This window comes from Sus scrofa, chromosome 15 (genome assembly GCF_000003025.6).
Source record: "Sus scrofa isolate TJ Tabasco breed Duroc chromosome 15, Sscrofa11.1, whole genome shotgun sequence".
NCBI lineage: Eukaryota > Metazoa > Chordata > Mammalia > Artiodactyla > Suidae > Sus > Sus scrofa.
In genome coordinates, this window is record NC_010457.5 from 16,622,965 (window position 1) to 16,641,104 (window position 18,140).

At 36.8% G+C, this 18,140-nt stretch overlaps 1 protein-coding gene across 5 annotated transcripts in view; it reads left to right on the forward strand.

Moving 5' to 3' along the window:
- ZRANB3 (zinc finger RANBP2-type containing 3) overlaps positions 1-18,140 on the forward strand; it is a 313,369-nt gene that overhangs the window by 208,674 nt on the left and 86,555 nt on the right. For all 5 annotated transcript variants that reach the window (XM_021075255.1, XM_021075253.1, XM_021075252.1 and 2 more), the window contains 2 exons: positions 15,695-15,866; positions 17,748-17,864. In XM_021075255.1, the coding sequence (XP_020930914.1) occupies positions 15,695-15,866; positions 17,748-17,864 (289 nt within the window). The remainder of the gene's footprint in view (positions 1-15,694; positions 15,867-17,747; positions 17,865-18,140) is intronic.

An 18,140-nucleotide genomic window follows, 5' to 3' on the forward strand; every position in this document is an offset into this window, starting at 1 on the left:
CATAGGGAACATGATGGCAGCAGTGGTATTACACTAATTCCCCTGAAGCTGGGTGGCTGTTAGGAATGGGGTCCCAGTGAGTGTTGGCGGTGGTTCACGGTTCACAGGATTGGTTTTTTTGGGGGGGGGCGGTCAGGACTGTCTCCTGTGGCCCCTTCTGCTTCCAGGTAGCTCTCAGGACATTTTCATGTAATTGGCAACATCACCAGTTGATCTTGCAGTCTGTCCCTTTTCTGGGGAGACTCTAAGGACTGCTCTCTGTAGCGTGTTCAGGGAAACATGTGGGTAGAAGTCACCAGAAGCTTTTGTACTGCTCTTGCCTCAAAGCTGGTGTCTCTGATAATTTTTTGATTGAGACATTGGCTGGGTATATGTTTTTGCGTTGGAAATAGTTTTTCTTTGGGATTTTGAAGTCATTTTTCTGTTGTCTCTAATAACCACACTTGCCATTAAGAATCATAATGCTGGAGTTCCCATTGTGGTGCAGTGGAAATGAATCCAACTAGGAACCATGAGGTGGCAGGTTTGATCCCTTGCCTCGCTCAGCGGGTTAAGGACCTGGTGTTGCTATGAGCTGTGGTGTAGGTTGAAGACTTGGTTTCAGATCCTGTGTTACTGTGGCTGTGGCACAGGCTGACAGCTGTAGCTCCAATTCAACCCCTAACCTGGGAACCTCCATATGCCGTGGGTGTGGCCCTAGAAAGAAAAAAAAAAAAGGCCAAAATAAGAATCATAATACCATCTGACTTTTGTTCCTTTGCATGTTTCATGTGTATTTGTCTTTCCCTCTATTTTGGAAGCTTTTTCAATTGTCCTTTATCCTGGTTACTCTTTAATCTCATAAAAATGAGCCTGGGTTTCTATCCTTTTTATTCAAATGATGGGCATTAACTAGTACCTTTAATCTCAAAACTTTAAATGACAATTACTGGGAATTACTCATTTTTAACTTTTTCTTTCCCTTTTCTTCAGTGTTCCTCTCTAGCATTCCATTATTTATGTTTTTGTCCTTTAACTTTCTTTTCTTTTTTTGTCTTTTTTTTTTTTTTGCTATTTCTTGGGCTGCTCCCACAGCATATGAAGGTTCCCAGGCTAGGGGTCTAATCAGAGCTGTAGCTGCCAGCCTACACCACAGCCACAGCAATGCGGGATCCGAGCCGCGTCTGCAACCTACACCACAGCTCATGGCAACACCGGATCGTCCACCCACTAAGCAAGGGCAGGGACCGAACCCACAACCTCATGGTTCCTAGTCGGATTAGTTAACCACTGCGCCACGACGGGAACTCCCTTAACTTTCTTATTTTTATTTTTGTTTTATTTTTTGGAGATTTCCTTCTTTATCACATGGTTCTTCCATTTAATTTTTGTTTTAGCTAAAGAAAATAGCTAAAGTTTTGTAAATTGTTAACCATCCTTTCTTCTTTGTTGTCATCTTTTTTTTTTGTCTTTTCAGGGCCACACCTGTGGCATATGGAAGTTCCCAGGCTAGGGGTCAAATCGGAGCTGTGGCTGCCAGCCTATGCCACAGCCACAGCAACACCAGATCTGAGCCACATCTGCAACCTACACCACAGCTCAAGGCAAGACCAGATCCTTAACCCACTGAGTGAGGCCAGGGATCAAACCTGCGTCCTCACGGATGCTAGTCAGATTCGTTTCCACTGAGCCATGATGGGAACTCCTCTTGTTCTTTATACACTTGTTTTCTGTACTTTCATAACCTCCTTCTTTTGGATGCTTATTGTTGCTGTGGTGTAGGTGTTGTATTACTTTGTTTTATATTTTATTTTTAACTTTTCTTCTGTTTGTTGCATGATATATTCACTCTGAATTTTTTTTTTTTGTATTGTTTTGGTCTCTCTTCTTTATATTAGAGTTTTCCCTCAATATGTACTGATTCTTTAATGGCCATTCATATTTTAAACTAAAAATGTAAAAAACTCATTAGACGAGTTTTTTTTGACTAGCACAGAACAGACTTTTCATTGGGGAATCCCCAAGTATCATTATGTGGAAGTTGTCTTTCTGACCTTTTAAATTTTTAATGGAAAAAATAATTGTCTATTCTTTTGCTGTGAGAATTATGGACATTTGAACTTGGCTACCATGTTTTTTTGCATGAACAAGGGAAGGAAAGTAATGTTCTCAGTTCTTAGTATGTAGGCTTTATCTTTCTAGTTTCTGTATGACACTCTCCTGCATCTTCTACTGGTTTTGGTTTCCCTAGGTTTAAGCTTTGGTTCAGTTTCTCTTTTAGAAAAACTATGATCTCATAGTAGGAGATGGTAACATGGTGGCATGGAATGGGAAATAAGATCAGGGCATTTCAGTGTTCCCTAAACAAACTTTCAACCAAAGTCCCTATTTTTAGCTATTATGGCACACTCACCCCCACCTTCTAACACAATGAGATTTTTAATTCCTGAGATATTCTGGGGTTTTGTGGAACTCCTCTTTAGGTCCTTGATATTCAGCTTTCTCCATTTTATTAGCTTCTTCACTTTTTTTTCTGCTTCTAGAAGTATGTTCACATTCTTTGCTATTGTTTCCTTTTCATACTTTTTGTCCTGGTGAGTTAATTCATTTCTATTTCTTTGTACTCATTTAGATGATATTTTAACCAGGACATCTCTTCTACTTACTTTCCCTTTTCCAAAAATTGGTTGAAATCCTCATCTCCTATCTTTTTCTCTCATATTCTCTTTGTTCTTATTATTTAATAGCTTTTAAATTCCTTTTCTTTGATGTTAGAAGGGTTTTCCTGGAAAATAGCTTCATTTTCCATTTTTAATAACATGTCTCTTTCCAAACTCTAGCTGTCTGTAGTTTTTGCTTGCTAAAATATTGCTATCCTTAAGAACTGTGGGGTGTAGTCATTAGTCACTTCGTCCATTTACTCATTAATTCATAAGCTACTTATTATGTGTTAGGCACCACACTAGGTGCTAGGAACACAAAGATGAATAAAACATGATCCTTGCCATTAAGAAGCTTACGCTCAGGGTATTCACGATTCTAATCTCAGTTTTGCATGGTGCTGCTAAGTTTTGTTATAACTTTGAGATATTTCATGGAATTATATATATTTTTCATAGATCCAGATAGATTTTTAACTAGTTCCCAGATTTATCTAAATAGCTATAAATATAGTTCTTGGATTCATATGTTTATTTACCTCTGTAATTACAAAAGTCCTTTTTTAGGTGAGTAGATTGCCACAGTTCATTCAGCTACTTTTGGTCCTGACCAGAATTACTTTGATAATTCAAATACATCTTAAGATTTGCTCTGCTTAAGAATCATAAAACATGACTTCCCTCTATGTAACTTTCTTCTACACATAGGAGTTTCTTTTCATTGAATGGATTCCTAGTGTTTCAGAATCTGCTGTTTTACCAAGTTCAAAGAGCTTTACAGGCTCTTATTTTTTCCTGAGGTTTCCAGTTTAGAGCACTCAAGGGTCCAAGAATACTGGTCAACATGGAAGGTTTTCTGAGCTGCAAATTTTGTCTCAGAACACTGTACTTTTCCAAAATTCTTGGTCTCAGAAATCAGTTCACTAAATGTTATATATTTACAAAACTTAGCTGACTCAGGTGAAGAAATAATTCTTCATATTTTTCCCAGCATTTTCCATATCTTTCATTCCATCAACTGCCTATGATTAGGGTGAAAAAAATTCGCAATTTTGTGATTCTTTTTTCTGCAGCCTGACCATTTTGTAATGTACATTCTGCTTTTTTTCATGATGATACCTTTCTTGAGTTTCAGAGCATTTTAATATTTCAGGATTTGGGGAACAAGTTTATGTTCTATTTATCTGAACTGTTGTTCTTTATCAATTCTATTTATATTCTCTCTTAGTCTTTTTGCTCTGAATAACTCCAGATTTTCAGTCTATCTCCCTGTAATAGAACTTCCCCTATAGTATGTTTCTCCCTATAGTATGTTTACATTAAATTAGTTCCTATTTCTAAATCCTTTCAGGTCTGTAGTATTCTTGGGTGACAGAACCAAAACTACCCTGGATTACATTTACTGGATTAAATTGTCATTATTTAATATTAGAACAGACTATTTGAAATTCTCTTATCATTTGCTATTTGTATTATAGTGGGAAACAAAGTGCCACAGCCATGTTTCAAAAAAGAGTTATCGGTTTCTTTTAGATATGTAAAAATTACAAAACATTGAGGAAAAGAGAAAAGATTTAAATAAATGAAGTAGAATACTATATTCATGGACTAGAAGACTCACTGTTTTTAAAATGACCAAAAATCGTGTCGGATTTTTGCAGAAACTGACATTTTTAAATCTAAGATTTATGTGCAAAGGCAGATGATAAAGTTATCTTTGAAGCAGAAGAACAAAGTTGGAAGATTCACACTACTTTTTCATTCTTTTTTAAAAATTTCATTGGGGGAGTTCCCGTTGTGGCTCAGTGGTTAGCGAATCCAACTAGGAACCATGAGGTTGCGGGTTTGATCCATGACCTTGCTCAGCAGGTTAAGGATCAGGCATTGCCATGAGCTTTGGTGTAGGTTGCAGACGTGGCTCGGATCCTGCATTGCTGTGGCTCTGGCGTAGGCCAGCGGCTACAGCTCCGATTCAACCCCTAGCCTGGGAACCTCCATATGTGTGGGAGCGGCCCAAGAAATAGCAAGAAGACAAACAAACAAACAAAAACAAATTTTATTGGGAGTTCTCATTGTGGTTCAGTAGGTTAAGAACCCAGCTATTACCCATGAGGATGTGGGTTTGATCCCTGGCCTTGCTCAGTGAGTTAAGGATCCAGTATTGCTGCAAGCAGCAGTGTAGGTCATAGATGCGGCTCGGATCTGGTGTTGCTATGGCTGTGGCATAGGCCAGCAGCTGTAGCTCCTATTTGTTGCCTAATATGGGAACCTAGACATGCCCCAGGCACAGCCCTAAAAAGAAAAAATTAAAGAAAATAAAAAATTTTATTGGAGTTTAGTTGGCTTAAAATTAATTTCACGTTTTTTTCATTTGTTTGTTTTTCATTTTAGGGCTACACTTGGGGCATATGGAAGTTCCCAGGCTAGGGATCAAATCAGACCTACAGCTGCTGGCCTACACCACAGCCACAGCAACACAGGATCTGAGCTGTGTCTGCAACCTACACCACAGCTCAGGGCAATGCTGAATCCCCAACCCACTGAGCAAGGCTAGGGATCAAACCTGCATCCTCATGGATACTAGTCATATTCATTTCCGTTGCACCACAACGGGAACTCCCAAAGATCCACTCTTTCCCCCCCCCCCCGTATAGGTATTACAGAATATTGAGTAGATTTCCCTGTACTATACAGTAGCTCCTAGTTAGTTATATTTTATAAACTGTACACACTGTTTTTTTTTTACATTTATCAAGAAAGTAGAGACACATAGATCAGTGGAATGGGGAAAGGAATCTAGAAATTGACCCATACATGTATGGTCAACTGTTTTTTTTAATTAAACTTTATATTTTATTCACATATTTTCATGTGTGAGAAAGTTGTTATTTTACAGATGGAAGTAGTGAAGAGTAAAAGACTGAGTAATGGGTTCAACATTATGCAACCAATAGGTAGAAAACTAAAAAAAAATTCAAACAGGTCATCTGATTAGTACTCCCAAGATTTTTTTACTACATCATGCATTCTGCCCCCAGCCAGGAATATGATGCCAGCCCTGATGCTTCTACTTAATCTCCTTTTGTTTCTCTTTTTTGTTTGTTTTCTCCCTTTGTCTCTCTGTCACTCCCTTTTAAACCTTAATCCTTCCTTTAGTTAAGTAATAGAATTTTCCTATACTATGTCTATTGAGCCCTTTTTTCAAGAATAGAACATTGTTATCTACATATCGAAAAACACTTGCTTATAAATCAACTGTAATTTTAAAAATTCAACTGAAAAACAAAACAAAAAAAACACTTGCTCACGATGGGCATCCATCTTGCCTCAGAATGTCCTTTGTGTGATGACATGGGACCTGATTTGCTTTTATGGTCCAGTTTATTCAGAATTATGTTGTCATAAGCATAAGCTCTTGGGAGAAGGGATTTTCTTATTAATATCTCATGAGTTATTTCTTGGGAGATATAGAGTATTTTGTTTGTGCAGCACCATTTTGGAACATGTTAAAAAAAGAAATATGGTGAAATTAAGTTTGCATGTTGAATCTTACTTTCTGCTAGTCCCGATATATAGCTTATTGCCAGATTCTGTTGAATTTGTTTTTTTCTGCTAATTGGTTTTGTTCTAGTCCTTTAATGCTTTCTACAGTAGTCTTCCAAATCAGGGTTGATACTATAAACTTGTCTTAACACCTTTGGGCCCAGATGCCAGGGTCAGTTAGGGAGGTATGGATTCTTAAGAGCCCAATCTTAGTGCTGGACCTCTAACCTCTTTGACATTAATTTTCTTCCTGGACTTCCTTAGTCTTGTCAGAAATTCTGGTTTTATCCTAGGTATTATTCAGAAACAGCCAGGTGAAAGAGATGTATGGGGCAAGGAATGCAGAAAGGGCACAGAGCTTTCATGCCCTCTCCAGGTGCTCCACTATCCCGAACCTGTATGCATCCACCAACCTGAAAGCCCTCTAGTCAATTGATTTTTGACCAAGATGCTAGGCTATCCTATGAAGAAAAGTGTCTTTTCAACAAATGTTTTCTGGAACAATTAGATAGCCAAATCCCCTCCCTCCCCCCAAAAAAGGAAAATAAAAGCAGTTCAATCTAATTTAAATAAAAATGGATTATAGAGGACTCTGGGAAATGCAGTAGGAAACATCAGGACTCTGTCTCTAGACCTATTAGTATCTTAACCTAGACAATTGCACTAGCAGAGTCTGTTTGATATCACTATTTTGAAACTCTGGAGTATATTGAAGACTTGCAACTTCCAGGGGAAGACTTGGACAGTAAATTGTGGTTAATTTCAGTCAATTCCAACTCTTGCCACAGTAAAAGCTACCTATCACACACCTCTAGCCTTGCGGAAGGCAGCTATATACTTGCACACAGCTTGAAGGAGTCAGAGTGGGCAAATAAGACTCTATTCTCCAATTATCAAAGATCTGTGCTCAGATCACTGGTTCTAATTCTAATCACAGAGGTACAGATTAAGTGGGAGTATCCATTGTTGTTTCACCTTCCCCCTCCAGATAAACTGACTTTCAGAGAATTTAAGGGGCTAGTACCATTTACCTTACCATCTCATTGTCCTAGTTTTCCTCTTTAAGAGACAGACATTAAATATAAGGACATCCCACTCCTGGACAGATAATCCAGATAAAACCATAATTCAAAAAGATACATGTACCCCTATGTTCATCATAGTGCCATGCACCACAGCCAAGACATGGAAACAACCTAGATGTCCATCTGACAAATGAATGGATTAAGAAGCTGTGGTCTATGAACACAATGGAATACTTTAGCCATAAAAAAAGGACTGAATTAGTGCCATTTATAGCAACATGGATGCAACTAGAAATTCTCACACTAAATGAAGTAAGTCAGAAAGAGAAAAACACCATATGATATCACTTATATGTGGAATGTAAACTATGGCATGAATGAACCTATCCACAAAACTGAAGTAGGCTCACAGACATAGAAAACAGACTTGTGGATGCCAAGGCGGAGGGGAGAGAGAGCAGGATGGGTTGGGAGTTTGGGGTTAGTAGATGCAAACTATTACATTTAAAATGGATAAGCAATGAGGTCCTACTGTATAGTACAGGAAACTGTATCCAGTCTCTTAGGATAGAACATGATGGAAAATAATATGAGAAAATGAATGTATACACATGCCTTGGTCACTTTGCTGTACAGCAGAAATTGGAACAACAGTGTGAATCAGCTATACTTCAATTTAAAAAAATTAAAAAATAAAGATGAGGACATTACAAAATAATCACATGTATGAGTTAAATTTGAAAGTGACCACGCATGCCAAGGAAAAGGCATTAGCTCAGAAGAGAACTGAAAAGATCTTAAGTTTATACCAGAGGCTGATCCTTGACACAGAGACAGTCTATTAAAAAAATAATAATAACAATAACAAAAAACAGCAGAACATGCAGAAGGGGAGAATCTGGTTTATGGAATTACCATATTATTAGTTTCCAATGTCCAGTTTTTAACAAAAATATCGTAAGGCCTACAGAGAGGAAAGTGTCCCATTCAAAAAGTAAATAAATCAACAGAAACTATCCTTGAGAAAGACCTGATGACAAAGCTCCTAGACAAAGACTAAAACAGCTATTTTAAAGATGCTCAAAGAACAAAAGGAAGGTGTGGAAAAAGCCCAGAATATGATGAATGAACACAATGGAAATATTAATGAAGAGAGAGAAAACCTAAAAATGAATCCAGAAAAGGAATTCTGGCACTAAAAAGCAAAATAACTGACATGAAAATTTCAGTAGAAGGATTCAAAGGCAAATGTGAGTAGGCAGAAGTAAGAACCAGAGAACTTGTAGATAGCAAAACGGAGGAGTTATCTTGTGGCAGAGTGGGTTAAGGATCCAGCGTTGTCACTGCCGTGGCTTGGGTTGCTGTTGTGGCCCTGGTTTGACCCCTGATCTGGGAACTTCCATATGCTGCAAGTATGGCCTAAAAAGAAAGAAAACAAAACAAAAAAAAGATAGGACAATGGAAATTTTTGAGTCTGAGGAACAGAAAGCAAAAAGAATGAAGAAAGGTGAATGGAACCCAAAGGGTCTGTGTGAACCATCAAACAGATCAGCATGTGCATTATGGAGTCTTAGGAGAAGAGAGAAGAAAGGGGCTGAGAGAATATTTGAAGAAATAAGAACTAAAAACTTCCCAAATTTGATGAAAGACATGATTATGAACTTCTAAGAAGCTCAACAAACTCCAGAGTAGGATAAACTGAAGGTTATCCACATCCGGATACATCATTACTCAAACCTTTCTAAAAGCCATGACAAAGAGAATCTTGATAGCAAAAGCAAAGCAACTCATCACATAGAGGAGATCCTTGGAAAGATCATCAGCTGATGTCTTAGAAATTTTGGAAGCCAGAAGGCATTGAGCTGTTACTACCTTATGATCCAGTAATTTCACTTGTGGGTATACACTCCTATGTGTGTGGTTAGCACATCCAATGAAATATTATCATTCTTATAAAGGAAAGGAAATTCTGATATATGCTACAAGACGGATGAACACTGAGGACATTATGCTAAGTGCAATAAACCAGTCTCCAATAGACAGATACTGTATGTTTTCACCTGTGTGATATACTTAGTCAAAATCATAGAGACAGAAAGTAGAATGTGGTCACCAAGGGCTAGCAGTAGGAGGGAATGCAGAGTTGTTGTTTAAAGGGTTTAGAATTTGGTTTTATAGGATGAAAAGAGTTACGGAGATGAGTGGTGGTCATGTATTACAACATTATGAATGTATTTAATACTGTTGAACTGTATACTTAGAAATGGTTAAGGTGGTCAATTTTATGTTGTGTAAACTTACCACAATTGAAAAAATGAAAAAAATCAATTAAAAATAGATTGTAAACCTAACTATAAAATGTAAAACTATAAAACTTTTTGAAGGAAATAAAGGAGAAAAATCATTGTGACCTTGGGGTAGGCAAACATTTTTTATAAGACACAAAAAGCATGACCTATAAAAGATAAATGTGATAAATTTTACTTCATAAACATTGAAAAGCTCTTTTTATTTATTTATTTATTTATTTACTTACTTACTTACTTATTTGTGTTTTTGCCATTTCTTGGGCCGCTCCCGTAGCATATGGAATTTCCAAGGCTAGGGGTCTAATCAGAGCTGTAGCTGCCAGCCTACGCCAGAGCCACAGCAATGCAGGATCCGAGCCGTATCTGCGACCTATGTCACAGCTCACGGCAACGCCGGATCGTTAACCCACTGAGCAAGGGCAGGGATCGAATCCACAACCTCGTGGTTCCTAGTCAGATTCGTTAATCACTGTACCACCACGGGAACTCCTGAAAAACTCTTTTTAAAACACTGGCAAGGGAATGAATGGATAAGCCACAGATGAGGCAAAATATTTGTGAAGCACCTATTTGGTAAAGGAATGTATAATAAATTCATGTGTGTATAAATATATACATTTAAGAATATACGAAAACAATTTATAAAAGACTATATCAAATATCTCAAAACTCAATTATAAAACAAACAAAATTTTTAATGGTTGAAAGAGAGACCTCACCAAAAAGATAAGGTGAGGTCAATTAAGCACTTGAACAATGTTTATTAGAGAAATGCTAGTTAAAACCACAATGAAATAACCAGTATACATGCATTAAAAGAGATAAAATGTTTACAGACTGACAATACCAAATGATGGCAATGCTGCTGAACAACTTGATGTCACATGCATTGCTGGTGGAATGCAAAACGGCATAGGAACTTTGTGGGGAAACTATGCCAATTTTTTATAAAGTTAAACATATTCTCACCGTATAATACAAAGATCCCATTATGGGTATTTAGTCAAGATAAATGAAAACATATGTTTACTCAAAAAATATATATGTAAATGTTTACAGCAGTTTTTACTTATAGTTGCTTGAAACTGTCCAGATGTCCTTCAGTTGGTGAATGCACAAATAAATCATGAAATCGCCATACAGTGGAATGTATTACTCAGCAATAAAAAGGAGTGGCCATAAACTTCCTATTTCATTATCGCAAACCAATATTAAGTGCCTATTGAAACATGCCTTCTTTTTTAATTATATATGGTCAAAAAGGAAGATAGAAAGATTGTGTTTATTCTTGTTTAGAAAAGGAGAAACAAATTTTTACTTTGTAAAAAGTTGAATGAGAAAATGGCTGTAGTAATTCTGAAAGTTTTCAAGGTTCATGTTTCATAAATTCTTTAGAGACATTTGAAATACTGCTAATTTTAATTTGTTGCGAATTACATTTCCTTTATGTTTAGTTCTTTAATTCTACCCTAAACCATACTGCTACTACTTTGCCCTTAAAAAATATTTTTTTATTTCTACCTTTCCTCTTTCCTGTATACACCTTACTTCTTTGCTATTGTACTTACAAATTTGTTTTATAATTTTCTTTCCTTGACGTAAAACTAATGAACTTTAAATTTCAGAATCCCTCACATGTAGTAGGCCCATTTCAAGGCTCTATGGAGGGACTTTGGCAATTTTCAATTTTATGTCCTATCAAATTTATAGAAGTAGGCTACTTTAGAAGACTTTTTTTTTTTTTTTTGTCTTTTTGCCTTTTCTAGGGCTGCTCCTGTGGCATATGGAGATTCCCAGGCTAGGGGTCTAATCGGATCTGTATAGCCGCTGGCCTATGCCAGAGCCACAGCAACGCTAGATCCTTAACCCACTGAGCGAGGCCAGGGATCGAACCTTCAACCTCATGGTTCCTAGTCGGATTCGTTTTCGCTGCGCCACAGTAGGAACTCCAGAAGTAGGCTACTTTAATCTCAATAGATTGAAAGATCTCTTTTCAGTCCACCATTGTCATATATGTATATACACATATGCACATATATACACATACATATTTAATTATGTTGTAATGTTGAGTGTCAGCAAGCACTTTGTCAGACAAGCTAAGAGGAAACTGTATTGGGGACACATTTAGTTTGAGCTTAGTGGGCTATATTTATGAAGTTTTCAGTAAATTTCCTTGTTAGGTATTGTTAGGTAATAGCTAGCCATTCCAACATAGGGATGCTTTCCAGGAATACTACGTGTTGTACTGCAGTATGAACTTATCCTCTAGCAACTTGTTTAAAGGATGTGGGTCCTGGAGGAGAAGCAGGGTGGTTAAATTGTGTAGAGCCAGAGGATTTATCTGTAAGTACTTCTTCCACTTCTCTTTTTTTTTTCCCTCATGTGTGGCATTTGGAAGTTCCTGGGCAAGGGATAGAACTAGAGCCACTGCAGAGTAGTTATGACATGAGCCACAGCGGAGGTCCTCTTCCCCTTCTTACAGCTCATATGTGGCAGAAACTTGATGGAAGTTATTTCAGTTTTGACAACAGTTCAAAAAATTTTTATACAACCTACCAATAATAAATTATGAACCTGAAACTTTTTAAAATGATGTTTTTTGTTGTTGTTGTTTAAAAACAACTGCACCCACCGCATATGGAAGTTCCCAGGCCAGGGAATGAATCCGAGCCACAGCTATGACCTACATTGTACCTCCAGGATCCTTTAACTCACTGCACTGAGCCAGGGATCCTAACCTGCACCTCTCCAGTGACCCAAGCCACTGCAGATGGGTTCTTAACTGTGCCACAGCAGGAACTCCTAAAAACTGTTTTCAATGAAAAATAAAATTTGATCACCTATACTTGGGTAAAATATGTATTATGATTTTTTTAAAGAAAATATTACAAAGTTGTTATATAAAGAATCAATGCAGTCAAAGTATAAGCAGTGGAAAATGTTCAGAAAAGCATTAGATGTGTATCCAGTTAATTAATGAAAATGTCTTATTTTCCTGAATTTGGAGACGTATGTAGGTATTTATACATTTTCACATTGTGAAGTTTGTTGTGATATTTTCCCTGAATTGAATTTTTTAAATTACAAAAGCATTATTTGCTTATTATAAACAACCAGAACACAAAGTACAGGCATGCTTCCTTATTTTACTGTGCTTTTTAGATATTGCATTTTTTACAAATTGAAGGTTCTGGCAACCCTGCATCAGGCAGCTCTGTCTGCACCATTTTCCCAGTGCTCTTTGCCCATTTCATGTCTCCATATCACATTTGAGTAATTCATTCTCATAATATTTCATACATTTTTATTATTATTATTATAGTTGTTATGGTGTTTGAGATCAGTGATCATTGATATTATTATTGCAGTCAGTGAAGGTTCATATGATGGTTAGCATTTTTTAGCAATACAGTATTTTTTATTAGAGCATGTACATTGTTTTTTAAAATGCTATAGTATAAACATAACTTTTTACACGCAATGGGAAACCAAAAAATTTGTGTGACTCACTTATTGTGATATTTGCTTTATTGTGGTGGTCTGGACCCATGGTATCTCTGAAGTATGCTTACAGAAACAAAATGGAGGGGTTCCCATTGTAGCTCATCGGGTTAAGAACCCAACGTAATGTCTGTGAGGTTTGATCTCTGGCCTCACTCAGTGGGTTAAGGATCGGGTGTGAGCCCTCTCCTGGAGGGGGAAGGAAGCCTCATCGGTATAAGCCTGGTACTGTATAGCATCTAAAATTAGATTGTTTCAGTGTCAAAACAGACCCGTGCTTAAGGAACATAACTAATGGTGCTCTGTAGGAGGCAGGTGAGGCCTGTGTGTTTGGCCTATGTGAAGATACCTGTATGTTGTCTGTATGTCTGTACCAAAGTGGAATAATTGTGCCAAAAGACTTTCACCTAGCATGTTGTACACCTGCAAAATATGTTGCAGTGGTGGAGAGCGTGCTTAAGAATCCATTTTAATGGCAAACCTTTCATCCTCAAAAACAATATCCAGCAGATCCTTCTTTCCATTATCTATAGTTTTAAAACATTAGTTTCTTTCCTGTTGTTTTTTGTCCAGTTTTATTGAGATATAATTGTCAACAATAAGTTTGAGGGGTTTTTTTGCTTGTTTGTTTTACCATGAGGTCATATTATACCTAAGTATCTTGATTGTGAATGGAAAAATAGGTGACAAAATCAGGTATTGGCAAGTATTTTTAAAATTTTCATTAGTGTGTAAATTTTTAGTATTAATATGGAGACTAAAGCATTAAAGGAAGACAGAAGACTTAAATGAACAAGCTTTAGTAACTCAGTTAATTTTTTTGGCCACACCTATGGCATGTGGAAGTCCCCAGGCCAGGGATTGAACCCATGCAACAGCAGCTATCTGAGCTGCTGCAATGACAACACCAGACTCTTAATCCAGTGGGCCACAAGGAGACTCTTCAGTAATTCGGTTTATAACAATTATGGACAAACTTATTAAGTTTTTTGCAATGCTAATGCCTTTTTTTTTATAAACAAATACATTTCTTTTTTTTTTCCTTCTCTCTTTCTTTTTTTCAGCCATGCCCACGACATATAGAAGTTCCCAGGCCAGGGATTGATTCCAAGCTCCAGCTACAACCTACACCACAGCCACAGCAACACCAGATCCTTTAACCCACTGTGCTGGGCTGATCTCTGCAGCAACCCAAGCTGCTACAGTCAGATTTTTAACCCACTATGCCATAGGGGAGATCCCCAAATATATTTTTGTATTGATGACAACTAAATAGTATCTGTAATTTTATCACACAGTACTTCCATCCATTCGCTATATTTTTCTAATTAGTTGTACATGCAAATACATGTTTTTAATGTTGTTGGTACAATTACTGTATGTTTGTTATCAAAATACATTAAACTAAAAAAAATCAATATTAGCAAGTTCCAAATTCCTCACAATGACACTATTTGTGTTAAAATACCTTTAAATCCCAGAGTTCCCATCTTAGCACAGTAGAAACGAATCTGACTAGGAACCATGAGGTTGCAGTTCCATCCCTGGCCTCATTCAGTGGGTTAAGGATCTGTCATTGCCATGAGCTGTGGTGTAGGTCGAAGATGCATCTCAAATCTGGTGTTGCTGTGGCTATGGCTCAGGCCAGCAGCTATAGCTCCAATTAAACCCATAGCCTGGGAACCTCCATATGCCACAGGTGTGGCCCTAAAAAGCAAAAAAAAAAATAAAAATAAAAATAAAATCCCACCAAAATGAGTAATTATTTAATTATTAATATTATGAGTTTATTACGACCCAGCAGGATTTTTTTCCTTTGTTAATTATTCTCTAATAGCTATTTTTAATACTAGGCCCATAGAAGATGATGGGAAATTTTGTGAATTTGTGTGTGGGTTGTCATAGTGATAGAGGGACACTATCAGACCAGCTCTCTGGATACCTAAGTTCAATAGATCCACCAGATTTAATACCTACCCACAGTGCTTGGTGCCTCCAACTCCTAATCTTAGAGATCTAGAGGATAACTTTCTTCTTGCAAGTATTTTAATTTGTAGCTTGCCTTCTTTTGTCAAGTCAGCTACCACTTGTATGTCAGACTTCTAAATGTTTGTTGAGATCACTTACACTCTAACATTTTCTCTCCCCTCTCTTTCATAATAATTTGTGCCTTCCCCCCTCCCTTTGCTATCAATCCAGTATTTTCAAAGGAAGAAGAGATCACCAAGTGATTCACCTCCCATGCTTAATAGCTCAGTGAGAGATAACATTGTCTCCTAGAGTTTGTGGACAATATTTTAGGTGGTTTTGGTTGTTATGTAGACTGGCTGGGGTACTGATAGTTAGTGCTTAGTTAGGGCTAGATCTGCTAAGCGCACTGACATATGTGAGCCCGCCCAATGCCGGTGGTATTCAGTTGTCAGTTCATCCTAGCCTTGCATTAACTCAGTATAAACACTATGTTTAAACACTAACATTTCCTATAGATGAGAGTCATGTATAATCTTATTCATTGCTATTTCTAAAATGGAGCTTTTTGAAACTAATTTGCATTCAGAAATAAAAGTAAAACCGGCATCATGGAGCCTGATCATTAAAGGAAGGACATGGTGGATAAATTGTTTTCTTACTCTAGCTTTCAGCTTTGCTGCATGTTTTTTCTTCATATTAACAGATATTTTGGTAAAAGGCCTCAGTGGGATTGTAGAGGGGCATCAAATCTTAATGAACTTCATCAGCTATTAAGTGACATAATGATTAGAAGATTAAAGACTGAAGTTTTAACCCAGCTGCCCCCTAAAATCAGACAACGTATTCCATTTGATCTTCCATCAGCAGCAGCCAAGGTGAGAACCCATGTTTGATTGAAAGTCTTATTTGAAATCATTTTAAATTATACTATGAGAGATTGCATGTATTTCATATTTCACAAAAGGAAAAGTCTGCTTTCTTAAAATAGATTTAATTAATAGAGCCATATGGATCGGCTTTGTATCATTTCAAGAAGAGAGCAGAAAAAATTTAAATTTAGTCGTCAAGTAATATGAAAAGATTTAGTATCTTAGTCATTAAAAAATATATTTCTGCTGAATATAGAAAAAAAGCACTTCAATTGAGACATATATTTAGTATTAAGAATTCTAAGTATTTGTAGGATGCAAAACCCAATAGTAGCAAAGGAAGTTGTGTTTGTTTTTGTTTATTTTACTTTTTTTTTTTTTTTTTTCCTTTTAGGACTGCAGGTATGGCATGTGGAAATTCCCAGGCTAGGGGTCAAGTTGGAGCTGCAGCAGCCGGCCTACCCCACAGCCACAGCAATGCCAGATCCAAACCATATCTGAGACCTACACCACAGCTCATGGCAATGCCAGATCCTTAACCCACTGAGTGGGACCAGGGATCCAACCCACATTCTTATGGATACTAGTCATGTTTGTTTCTGATGAGCCACAACTGGAACTCCAAGAAGTTGTGTTTTTTGCTCTAGGAGTTTTTTTCAAGTATGAGTACCTGTCTCTTATAATAATTTGAATGCAGCCTTTTTTTTTTTTTTTTTTTTTTTAGGGCTGCACTCGTGGCATATGGAGGTTCCCAGGCTAGGGGTCTAATTGGAGCTGTAACTGCTGGCCTACACCACAGCCACAGCAACACAGGGTCTGAGCTGTGTCTTTGACCTACACCACATCTCAAAGCAACGCCAGATCCTTAACCCACTGGGCAAGACTAGGGATCAAACCTGCTTCCTCGTGGATGCTAGTCAGATTCATTAACCGCTGAGCCATGGCAGGAACTCCACAACCCCATGTTCTTAAATCTTTAAATTCTGTGATCATGTTGTAAGATGTGAAGTTCACATATTAGAAAACCAAAATTGTGTTTTAACTAATCCTTATCTACACTTTTGAGGAGTACAGTGCTTACATATTCACTGAAATTTCTTCAAATCTGCATGTGGCGTTGTCAACAAAAGCTATTTTTTGCCTTGTGTTACCTTGAAAGCTTAATATAGGCAATTTGTAAATGTTGAGATTTTATATTAAATAGCTCATAATATATACAATATAATAAGTTTTCTTATTTTCTGTATTCGCTATTTTAACATTACAAAGAAAAAAAATTTTAGTATGTGATTACATTATTTTTATTTAAATAATATTCCTCAAGTCTTTATGCTTACTCAAATAAAATCATACCTTTTTTTTTTTTTTTTTAAATGGCCACATCTGCTGCATGGAAATTCCTGGGCTGGAGATTGAATCCCAGCCACAACTGTGACCTACACCACAGCTGTGACCAACGCCGCAGCCGCAGCAACATAAAATCACACATTTTAATAAAAAAACTTTGCTACTATATATTTTCACTGCTGTGCTTTCTTTAAAATTTTTATTTTTACTTAAAAATTTTATTTTATTTAAAATTTTCTTAAATTTTTATTTTTACTAAACGTTCCTATGTAAGAGAAAGCTTCAATTGTTTGATTTACGGTGTTAGCTAAGGGCTTGGCTTTCTAGTACAAGTTGTCATTGCTTTCTGTCATTGCTTTCAGTCACAACTATGTGACTGAACTACGGCCACCTCTACACCAAGGTTTTTAAATGAACACATTGACATCTTTGGGAATTTTCTTATATATATATATATATTTAAATAAGTAGGATATGATTCATTTAATTGCTCCATTCTTTATGCTGTATTTCTAAACATTGTTATTTTCTTCTACATAGGAATTAAATTCCAGCTTTGAAGAGTGGGAAAAATTAATGAGGGGTCCAAATTCAGGTGCCACTGAGTCCATCATGGGGTTGATTACTCGGATGTTTAAACAAACTGCTATTGCCAAGGTACTTGTGGCTGGGCCATCATGATACATGACAAGTTGTCTTGATACAAATTATTTAATATATTTAATTTTTAAATTAAGCAACTTATTTGCATACTGCAGCATATCTTTTCCCTTTAATTTTTTAACTTTATTACAGAAAAATTCAGACATATTCAAGGTGAGCAGTAGAGTAATGAACACCATGATACCTGTTCATATATTGATCCTTTTCTATGTATAGGTATACTTTGATGAAGGAGTATAATGTATTTTACACTTTCTAATTTAAAGGACT